Genomic DNA, 12,500 nt, shown 5'->3' with positions numbered 1-12,500 from the left:
GTGGATGGCAGCGCGATTGAACGAGAAATGACTGACGTCGTGCATTCTTTTATTTTGATTTCGATTTCGATTAATTTTTATCGTTAATGTTTAATTCAAAGAGAACGAATGAAAAAGAAGAAGAAGAAGAAGAAGAAGAAAAAAAAAAAAATAAATAAATAAATAAATTAATAAATGAATAAATAAAATATATGATTTATAAAATGAAATTTAAAATTGTTGAGAGGAATGGCGAATAATTTATATTGTTTTCTTTTCAATCGACACGTCATTTGTCATTTAAAAAGATTTATTGTATATAGATATTTATTTAGAAAAGATTTTTTCTTTCTTTTTTCTTTTTTTTTTTTTTTTTTTTTTTTTTTTTTGAAGATAAATAAACATCCATACCCGTACACGAGTTATAAGAACAAGGATAATGTCATCTCTCTCTCTCTCTCTCTCTCTCTTTCGATTTATTCTATTTATTAAATAAATTAGGATCACGAAATTGCTACTTGCAGAAATGGTTTAGTAGAAGGAGCATAGACAAATAGAAAATAGTCAAGTACGTCAAGCACGTCGACCGATAGAACTGGTACTTCGTCACCTAAGATGCATTCTGCTGTACGTAAGAGAACTCCTACTGGAACGAGAATAGGCTAAAGTAAGAGTAAAGGGGTTGAGGGGAGGGTAGAGAGAAAGAGAGAGAGAGAGAGAGAGAGAGAGAGAGAGATAGAGATAGATAGACAAAGATAAAGATAGAAAAGCGTTCGATCGTTCCAACTCCATTCGATTATCCTGATAAAGTCCTTGATAAAGTCGATTCCAGCCACTCTCTTTACTTTCGACGCTGATTAATGCGAGCTCGGGGCCACACACACACACACACATATATATATATATATATATATATATACACACACATACATATACATATAATACATACATACCGAAAATCCAATGAATTATCTTGGAAACAAAGATTTTCAAGGGAAATCCATCGAACCGTTTTACTCCTACTGCCACCATGAAAATGCTAATCCGGAACATTATTAATCGGTTCGTTCTTCGTTAGATATTTGTCATTACTTTCCCATGAAAAGGGAGATTTATCATATCGATTAAATCGAAAAGGAAAAAAAAAAAAAAAAGAAAAAGAAAAAAAAGTTTTTAACTAAGGACTCTCTTATCCTATTTGATAATAATCGATTTTTATTTTCTCGTAATTTTTAAATTTCTCAATGTAGATATATAATCGATATGTGGTAATAATAATTGACGATATTTATCATTGTCTCTGTTAATAATTTATCAAAGATAATATTCTTCTTCTTCTTTCTTCCTTCTTTTTTTTTCTCTTTTTTTTTTTTTTGAATTAGTAAACGAGTGAAACAATTGATGAATTAATTATTGATAAAAAATATAATCATTATTATAAATAATAAATAATCAGTATATATGTATAAGGAGAGAGAGAGAGAGAGAGAGAGAGAGAGAGAGAGAGAGAGAGAGAGAGTCTCGATTGATTGTAAAACTGCAAGCCTAACTTGTAAAATTACAAGCTTTAAAATTACGAATTTAAATAAAGGTCATGAAATAAATCAATCGATTCAAAAAAAAAATTATCTACGTTCTTTTATATAGAGACCTGTACGAGCATATTCATTTTCTTTTTTTTCTTTTTTCTTTTTTTTTTTTTCTTTTTTTTTTTTTCTATTCCCTTTGCTTCACGTTATTAATTTACGAAGAAAGAAAATTGAACGAATAAAGTAAGATTCCCGTAATCTCTTTGTTTGAGAACGTCACAGCGTCTATTTGCAATTCGTTAGTAAATTTTCAAATTGCACGTCTCTTTTTATACGTAATTAATGTTCGACCAAATCATTTTTCATTGCTTTTCTTTTTTTGTTTTTTTTTTTTCCCCCTACTTCTTCCTCCTTTCTCTCTCTCTCTCTCTCTCTTTCTTTCTTTTTTTCTTTTCCTTTGTTTTTGTTTTTTTTTTCTTCTTCATCTTCTTCTTTTACCTATCCATCGTTCATTAAAACAGATAATCAAGACACTTTTCATCGAATATTACTTTTCAATTCGATTTTAACATATTTCGAAATGTAATATAATATTTAAAATAAATTTTACATACATAGATGGATATAATATATAGATGCATATAAATATTATCATTCGTTCGAATTGAAGAATAAATGATTATTATACGACGTGTATATTGATATTCTATGTTATATTGTTATATTAATAAATTAATCATCATTATCGTCGTAATCATTGTTATCATTATTATCATTGTTATTATTGTTATCATAGTAATGATGATTTAAGTACGTATTAAGGGATAACAATGTTTGTGCTTAATTAAACTGAGAGAGGACGAGCGAAGAAGATACAGGAATGTTACGTTGAAGTTTAACGAGGCTAAAGGATAACCTGTGTGTAATGGTGTGTATGTGTGTGTATATATATATCTGTTGTGTTTGTTGTATGTATGTGTATATCTGTTATGTGTGTGTGTGTGTGTGTGTGTGAGAGAGAGAGAGAGAGGCACGTGTACCGGCATTTCCGGTTTCGCGATAGGAGCTTTATCGTTCTGGATGCTCTGTCAACTTGACGAAGGGGGAACAATAGGAAGGATAAAATCGAGCCTGCAGATTCGACGGCAAAATACTGATATTGAACGTACACGTCATTTCTCCCTAACGTCACTCAGAAAAATCCAATACACGCGTCGTTATGCGTGTTTATTATTAATAAGCTCGAACAAAAGCGTTTTAGATCGATTAGACAAATTTCTTAGATAATTATAATTATCTAATCAATTAATCGTATAATACGTTAAAGATATCTTTCATCATGTTATTTAATTTTATTTATTTAAATCAACAATTTTACATTTAAATATCTTTCAATTTTATTTATTTAAGTTAAGAATTTTACGAGCTAAGCTTTATTGCTTTTGAGATTGAAGAAAATAGAAAAAAAAAAAAAAAAAAAAAAAAAAAAAAAAAAAAAAAAAAAAAGAGATAATATTTGCCATTAAAAAGATACGTCGATAGAGTAATTGATTTTTTAATATCATTATAGGAACTTTTGAATCAATCTATATATTTAGGTATGTACATAGTGTGTGTGTGTGCGTGTATGTATGCGTAGGTACACGTGAATCGACGATTATTAAAGCGATCTTAAAGGCAATTTCAAATTTCGAAAAATTTCGTTGACATACGCTGTAGATAAAAGTTTTTTAAATTATGAAAAATAATACGAAAAAAAAGAAAAAAAAAAAAAAAAAAAAAAGAAAAAAAAATAAAAAAAAAGAAAAACCAGAAGAAAATGCTAGATAATCAGATTGATCTGAACGATTTAAATGAATATATTATTCGTCATTGTGGATTATTTAATTTGTTTCTTTCTCTCTCTTTTATTACAGGTTTTCAAGGACTCGAGGGGCTATCCTTATAATCTTCTTATTGATTTCTTCGAGCGGTAAGTCTAATCTAAATTTATATTATATCCTTATCCAATTAACATATCCATCGAATCGATCAACGAAGTTAACGATCGATAATTTTCTTTATTCATTTCTAGATACAAATATTAATAATAAAATTCTAATATGGAATATCGATTATTTTTCTATTAATTTTCTCATTTACGAATAGAAGATCGAACTTTTGTCGTGTCTTATTCTACGAATGAATTCAAATCGATCGGAATGGAGAAACGTTTAAATATTTTCCCGTCGTCGTGAACGAACTAGGACAACGGGATAAAGTGTTCGAATAACCGATAGTTTCTCTCTCTCTATCTCTTTCTCTCTCTCTTTCTTTTTTTTTTCCATGTGAATGTGCAAGAGATAGAGGAAGAAAGACAGATAGAGAGAGAGAAAGATAGAGAGAGAGAGAGAGAGATAAAGATAGATAGATAGATAGAGAATAGGGAACAGAGATAGAAAAGGACAACTAGAAAGACGATGGAAAGAGTTTCCTTTTTCCGGGGGATGGAAACAGGAAGCTTCTACTGAAACATCTCTCTCTCTCTCTCCCCCTCTCTCTCTCTTACACCTTCTTTCTGACTATTTTCTTCTTTATCTAACTTTCGGAATGATGAAACGTTGAGTATAAGCGTGAAATATATATATATATATATATATATAAGAAACGTTTGCCTCGTTCTTTGCAAATACTTTTCTAGAGACATAGAAGTAAAGGAGAAAGAGAGAGAGGGAGAGGGAGGGAGAGAGAGAGAGAGAAAGAGAGAAAATCTAATCTTCGTAGACGGAGGGTAGAAGTGCTTAAGTAAATAAAGCTGGAACTTAGAGAAATGTAAATGTAGTTGGCGCGACAAGTAATATCGAAAAACGTAGCCATATTCCTTCTTATCGTTTCTCCGATATATAACTATATGTAGATATATATATATATATATGTGTGTGTGTGTGTGAGTGTGTGTATGTGTATGTGTATGTAGAACGTTTTAGATACATACATATCTAAGTTGGTTTAATATCGTACTTATCGCATGTAGAATTTTAATATTGAATAAAATATATGTATTACGGCTAATATCTTATGGGAAAGGAAAAAAGAATTTTATTAAGGGATGAACAGTATTAAGTCGTATCTGATACGATATACATAAAGTTTTCGCATATAATTCAATTCGATGGAATTCTATTGTTTAATGATTTATTTTGAAATTTTCCCTTCTTTTTTTTTTTCTTTTTTTTTTTTTCCTCATCGGATCAGAGATAAAGAAATTGAAGGGGAATAAAATAGATATTCTACATTTTATGATTGCGAATGATCGAAAATAAAATGGAAAAAGATAAGAAAAGAAAAGAAAAAAAAAAAAAAAGAAAAAGAAAAAAAGAGTAAAAAGTAAAGAAAAGAAAAAGAAGAAGAAAAAAAAAAGCAAAAAAGGAAAGATTTTAATAATCTTCTCTCTCTCTCCCTCCCTCCCCCCCCCTCTCTCTCTCTATAACTCTTCTATACATTCACACGAGATTTCCGTAGATTTCAGGAGCCCGTTAAATACGGCACCATCGAGACAGAGCAACGAGTTTCCGATAATGCCGGATGCAGCCGAGCGTATTACGGGATAATGCGTCCCTCGCTCAATAATACGGCGACTATTCGCTTCTCCGTTCGATCACGTACGATCACGTCTAAAACGAGTCCCTGTTCTTTTCTTCCACGCACTCACCAACTACTACATCACCAACCACCACCACCATCAACCACCACCATCTTCACCATCACCTTCTTTTTTATACCACCCTTATTCAACGGTATCCATTTCCGTTTTCCTCCCCTTCTTCTCTTCATTTCCTTTTTCTATTCTTCTTTCTGTCTCTTTCTATCTCGTTATCGCATTCGATATCTATTCCTTTCAAATCATTTTCACATTCTTACGTCATTATAATATAACAACATATATTAGGTTGGAAACTATGAAACGGGCGTTGAATGAAAATAATTAACTAAACAAAAATCCCCGTTTCATAGTTTCCAACCTAATATATATATATATATGGAGTTTGCGTGTATATATATATATATATTAGATAGTCGATACGATTACCTCGACATTAAGCTCTCTCTCTCTCTCTCTTTCACCTTTCCACTCTCTCTCTCTCTCTCTCTCTCTCTCTCTCTCTCTCTCTCTCTCTCTCTCTCTCCCTCCCTCTGTCTCTGTCTCTCTCCTTCTCAGATCATTTCAACTGAAATGTACATGGATCGTTAGTTAGTAGTTCGAACTTACATATATACATATGTATCTATATGTATGTATATATTTATATACGTATGGATAGATAGATCTAATAGGTACATATGTTTATACATATGTAACATCTTCCTGTTATGTAGGGAGAGTATGTATGCTCATGTTAACCATAAGAGAAACTATTTCGACGTATTCACCATCCATCCATCCATGAAATTTCATTAATGAAGAAACTCTATAATATATGAATTATTTTTTCGTTGTATGAAATATTCTCTTATTCGATAATATTTCTTACGTATGTACATAAATAAGCATTCACGATTTATCTTTTTCAAAGGCATTTATAAAATTTATTTTCATATATCTTAAATATAGTAATTGTTTTTGCAAATTCATATAAAAGAACGATTGGAGAATAATAATTAAGACGAAGGAAAAAAAAATATAAATATATATAATAAATTGAGTATTGTTTTTTTTCAATTTGAAGTATTTTAAATTATGTTGAATGGACTCTCTTGGGTACCTTCAAATTTTATAATGAAACTGATTGTTAATTTTGAAAGTGGCCTAACTCCATTCTTGATAAGAAAACGCATATTATTCACTTAATAATTTGCCACTATTTTAATAGGAACTATAAATTTAACACCCTTAGATTAAGTAGTATGACTCATTAGTATCCTATACGTATATCTTTAAATTCATTGAAACGCAAATCCTTAAATATCTCGATTTGAAGATAAATGGAGTTAGGCCACTTTCAAAATAAACGGCTCATATATATATATATATATATATATATATATATATATTAGGTGAACCGAAAACTAATGTCGCTTTCTTAAATTAAATTCAAACGAATAAATTTTTAACAATTTTTAACAATCAAATATCGACATTTGCCAGAAACGACATTACTTTCCGGTCCACCTAATATATCAATGAAAAATATAATATTATGTTTAATTTTATTAATTATATTATTATATTTTATTACTAATTATTAATTATATTTTATTATTTTAGGATAAAGTTTTAGATCGCTCGTAATCTTGAATTTGTCATTCATAATCAATTTATTATTATATACGTTTTATTGCTTATTTCTTTGTTTACATTCTCTCTCTCTCTCTCTTTCTCGTATTTTCTCTCTTTCTCTTTCTTTCTCAATCGAAGGACCGAAAAACGATCGTCGCTTTCGTAGTGTTGTCGTTAAATAGAGAGATGTTTAGAAAAAACTTGTAGAATGTACGACGCTAGGTCGAAAAACATTAAGGGTTGTTTATTCACAAGCTCGTAAAGGACGAAGTTCTAACATTATCGCTCGTCAGTCGACTCGTGTTCGTCGTATCGAAAAGACGTTAGAAAGAAAGTAACGAAGGAACTAATTACTGGAACGGTTCTTCCTTGCGATTACATACATGTAAGATTGTGTACGTCTATGTGCGTGTTTCTGTGTGTTTGTGTGTGTATTTGTGTTTGTGTATGTGTCTATGTACGCTAAGAGAAACGCGATAAAAGTAGCGGTTTTCGTGGTCTCTTAGTATAACTACTTTAACGTTCAACATTTTCAGTTTTCTTCTTTTTCTTTTTTTTTTTTTTTTTAAATTAGAAAAGACGTGAAAACGTAATATTTAACGAGAAAACGTAAACGACGATTAGTCAAAGGATTTAATTCGTTCGTTTTGCAAAATAATTAGAAATATATTATGCTAAGTTGTTTCGTTCATTCGACGTTAATATTTAAGACAGATGATGATTTTTTTTTTTTTTTTTTTTTTTTTTTTTTTTTTTTTTTTTTTTTTTATAGGATTTAGAAATGTACGGAAAGGGTACAGATAATACGACATATTTATTTTTAAGAGAATTATTTAGAAAAAAAAAAATATATATATATATATATAAGTTTATAATTGTAAGTTCTAATTTTATATATACAATCAATATAAATCTCGTATATCGTGAAAAAGATAATTTAGAAAATGTTAGAGAGAAAGAGAGAGAGAGAGATTAGAAAAATAAATTAAAAGTTTATCGTCGTTGTATTTTTTAATACGTACATACATAGATTATAATATTTTTTTATTAAGATGAGAAAGAACAAACGGCTGTCATAAAAATTATTTCATTTAATAAGTTTAAGAAGTCTCGAGTTGATATGTTTTTATAGGTCACCGTTATCTTTCCTCACTATTTCTATCCTTTTTAAAGAAAAATATGTCAATCAAATTTTATGAATTTTCTTGAAGGATGGAAAAAAGATTTTCCTTTCATTTTCGAAATATCGCGAGAAGAAGACGATTCGAGAAAATCGAAGTGAAAGAAACATTAATAACGTTTTATTCTCTCTTCTTTCTTCCATCCTTCCTTTCTTTCTTTCTTTTTTTTCTTCTTCTCTCTTTTTCGAAATTTTTGTTTTCACAACCCTTTGCGATATCAAAGTCGATTTTACAATCACGAGAAATACTCTACTGTTCTAATAGCTTTTCTTTCTCTCTCTCTCTCTCTCTCTCTCTCTCTCTCTCTCTCTCTATTTTTTTTCTATCTTTTTTGATGAATTTGAAGATCAAAGGAAAGAGAAAAAGAGAGAGAGAGAGAGAGAGAGAGAGAGGGGGAGGGAGGAAGAAAGAAAGATTCTTGGAAAGCGTCCTAACTTTTACTTTCGTAATTTCCGACTTCGATACTCGACTTTTCTACTTTCAACGTTAAAAGAAAAACATTTGGGTCTTTGAAAATGTAATATAAAGAGATAGATAGAGAGAGAGAGAGAGAGAGAGAGAGAATGGATGAAAAGAAAATTTTGTAAATTCGAATTAGATACAATGTAGATGTTACATAGAGAAACATTAAAAAATCTCATTTATTTATATTATTAGAATTATTTATGATTTTTATTTTATTACTTTATATCGATATATAAATAATATCGAATCTCTCATATATAATATTACAAAATTATAATTAATGTATATATCAGTATATAAAGTATATAATATTCTCTCATAGAAATATATATACATATATACATGTAAGTGTATAAGCTATTATAAAAGAGAATTGCGTATTAATTATAAATTATATCAGGAGTGATTTTTTTTCTTTTTTTTTTTTTTTTTTTTTTTTTTTTTTTTTCATCTTTCTTTCTTTATTCTTCACGTAATATAATTAATCATTAGCTCGTGAAAATATTATGTATTAAAAGAAAGGGAATTTTTTAGAGGATTAAAAAAAAAGAAGAAAAAAAAAAAAAAAAGAAAAAGAAAAAAAAAAGCATAATCGTTGTAATATAACCTACGATAAATTTAGAGAGGATAGACCGGTAAAGGTTAGAACGTTAAGATTTTCACGGTAGAAAGTCGCTAAACTGAATAATTAGGTTTATTATCGGTAGCTGGGCGTATATTTCTGGATACACTCGGTGGAAAGGATTTACGTTAAGCCTTTAGTGCGCGTAAGCTCCCGCAGGATAAAGATGAGGAAGAGGAAAATGGACGACTGAAAGTGAATGAATGAGAAAGAGACAGAAACAGAGAGAGAGAAAGAGAGAGAAGGAGAGAGAGAAGGAGAGAGAGACCTAGAGTGGTGGGTCTTAGTTTCCATCGAGGTCATTCTCGACGACAAATGGTTATTTATTCGCCGTGGTTTCGAGTTAATCCACGAGAACCTACCTTCATTTTCTACACGTCTATGTTTCTATACTTTATCTCTTTCTCTCTCCCTCTTTCTCTCTCTTTCTCTCTCTCTCTGTTTCTCTTTCTCTATTTAACTATATTATTACATAGATATATTTGAATTTATTTGGTAAAACATTTTTGAAAAAGAAATTTACTACGAAACGTTCCGATAAATAATTAAAACATTTTGTTACTAACTTCTGTATTATCGTTTTAATTTCACTTCACGTCACTTTTTTTTTTCTTTTTTTTTTTCTTTTTCTTTTTCTTTTTTTTTTTTTTTTTTTTTTTTTTACCTATTTCATTTTGTCCGTTCGTATGAGAAAATAATTGATTTCTTTTCAACGATTTAATTAATTTTTTTCAACAATAATTTCTTATCAGTTTACATGGATTATTGATATTTAAAATTTTTATTTATGAATAGATAATTAGTTATTAATGAATAAATTGTTTGTAGAAATTAAAATAATTCGATATATATATATATATATATATAATAATTTTTAAATCAATAATTGCACAATCAATAATTTCTAATCAATGTACAGCTGATTATTATATCTATTTGATTGATACACGCAGATAGTATGTTTCGAAAGGGGAAAAAAAAAAAAAAAAAAAAAAAAGAGAGAAATAATCCAATAGAAATAATCCAAATCAAATATTCAATCAATTTTTAATCTCTTAATAAATAGACATTAAAATTGAATTAATGAATAAATCAGAGACATTTAAACAAAATAAAGAAGGAGAGAAAAAAGGAAAACGGTAAGAAAAGAAAAGAAAAAAAAAAAAAAAGAAAAGAATGGCCGTCAGAAAAATGAAATTGATTCGATACACGATTTTGAAATCGATATATATATATATATATACGTTCAATCAGTTGTCACTTCATTTTAAAATCGAATAAATAAATATATAAATAGATAAGTATTACGAACGTAACGAGAATGAAATGTAAAGTGGAGGAGGAGGAGGAGGAGGAGGAATAAAAAAGAAGAGACATATGAAAGAAAAAAAAAGAAGAAAAGAGGACAGCATTATGTATGAAAGGAAAGAAAGAAAGAAAGAAAGAAAAAAATAACGAAAACAAAAAAAGAAAAAAAAAATAGAGAAAAATAAAGAAGGAAGGTAAAAGCGAAATATAAACAACAATGTGGTCGGTGATGGTGGCCGTCTACGACGACATTTCGTAGACGGCTCGATAACGACATTCTCTTTCTCTCTTTCTCACTGTCTCTTTGTCTCTCTTTACGTGGTTTGGCAAGAGTAAAGAGGAGGTAATTATCCACAGCAGCCGAGGACCTTTATCTCGCACGCCACAGACGCGACTATTTCCGACATTTCGCCGTCCCTTTTGTGACGCTTCGGGTTGGGTGGTCCAGGCTACTGTCGTATCTCTTCTTCTTCCTCTTCTTCTTCTTCTTCTTCTTCTTCTTGTTTTTTTTTTTTTTTTGTTCTTTTTCTTCTTCTTCTTCTTCTTCTCGAATCGATTCGATTGTTTTTGACAACGCGAAGCAGTTTCTAAAATTATATTTATCCATAGATATTACATATTTATCATTTGATCAGATCTAAGACTTTATTTTAATTTTCTTACAATTCCATTAATATTATTATTATTTACTTTATATCCGAATTCTTTTTTCCTTTTTGTTTTTGTTTTTCTTTTTTTTTTTTTTTTTTTTTTTTTTTTTTTTCTTTTTCTTTTTCGTTCTTTCTTTTAATTCCATACATTGCATACAATTTCGTTTTACTTTAAATGTTATCGAAATTATTTCCCATGATTTATTTGAAGAAACAGAATTCGTATTACGAATGGTTACATTGAAATTATTTTGTCTTATTAACATTGCACAAAAAAAAAAAAAAAAAAAAAAACAAAAAAAAAAGAAAGAAAAGTTTGATTTAAAAGTTAACATAGCTTTTTCTTTCGTAAGTTTGATTTAAAAATTATTACATTTGACATCATATAATTATTTATTTTATTACTAGGAACGATTAAAAAATTTATTCAAATATATTTCTAATACGTTCGAAATAATATTATCTAAGATAAATTTAATATTATTATTCATAAAATTATAATTGTCGATTATATATTATGATTATCTTTAATATTATTCATTCGAGATATAGTTGTCATTTTAATAACTTAAAAAAAAAAAAAAAACAAAAAAAAAACAAAAAAAAAACCAATCATTTCGTAAACGATGAATATACTTTCTATTAACCTTGGGTTATATAAAAAGAAAAAATGGAATTGGTATAATGCGGCGGCGTGTTCATGTTAGAAACTTATCTATCCCATTGTTAGAGAATAAAAAGGGACGATTTAAAAGTAGTCCTTTTTATATACCCAAGAGTTATCGATTTCAAAGAAATCGAAAGAGACAGACAGACAGAGAGAGAGAGAGAGAGAGAGAGAGAGAGAGAGAGAGAGAGAGAGAGAGACAGACAGTCTGATGAAATCCGAGAAATCCTTCTTTCGAGGAGATGTTTTAAGAGAATGATAAAAGACAGAGAAAGGGTATAAAAATAAAAAGATGAAGAAGAAGGAAAAGGTAGAGTAGAAGAAGGAGAATACTGTCAGACAAGGATGAAGATAGGGGAAGATGCGAAAGGGGTTACGGCTTAAGTGATGTTCGAAACGGAATCGCGTTGATCGTCTCGGCAGGACGATTTTGCCGGTCGAAAGCACCGCAAGCTCTATTCGTCGCCTTTACCAGCTAAACCGAGAGAGAGAGAGAGAGAGAGAGAGAGAGAGAGAGAGAGAGAGAGAGAGAGAGAGAGAGAGAGAGAGAGAGAGAGATAGGATGTTCTAGCTCCGTTCATTGAAAGCGCCGTTGAAAAGAGCCAATATTCCGCTCGGCTGCGCCATGCAGAGTTCGATTCATCGGGGAATTCAATTAGCGCCAGTTGCCGGAAACCTCAAGTAATTTGCGCCCAGCATCTCTCTCTCTCTCTCTCTCTCTCTCTCTCTCTCTCTATCTCTCTCTGTATCTGCAGGTATGTCTATCTATTTCTATCCTTCTTCCTGTCTCTCTCTCTCTCTCTCTCTCCTTCCTGTCTCTCTCTTTCTCTCTCTCCTTCCTG

General features: G+C 29.7%; 1 protein-coding gene across 1 annotated transcript in view; it reads left to right on the top strand.

The window, feature by feature from the left end:
* Positions 1 to 12,500, top strand: part of LOC124955801 (cadherin-87A) — a 139,658-nt gene that overhangs the window by 65,729 nt on the left and 61,429 nt on the right. Inside the window, exon 3 of the mRNA XM_047510761.1 lies at positions 3,425 to 3,480. Coding sequence (XP_047366717.1) covers positions 3,425 to 3,480 — 56 coding nt within the window. The remainder of the gene's footprint in view (positions 1 to 3,424; positions 3,481 to 12,500) is intronic.

The sequence above is a fragment of the Vespa velutina genome, chromosome 19 (genome assembly GCF_912470025.1).
Source record: "Vespa velutina chromosome 19, iVesVel2.1, whole genome shotgun sequence".
Taxonomy (NCBI): Eukaryota; Metazoa; Arthropoda; class Insecta; order Hymenoptera; family Vespidae; genus Vespa; species Vespa velutina.
Note: the sequence above shows the minus strand (reverse complement) of the source record. Positions and strands in the feature narration are given on the sequence as shown.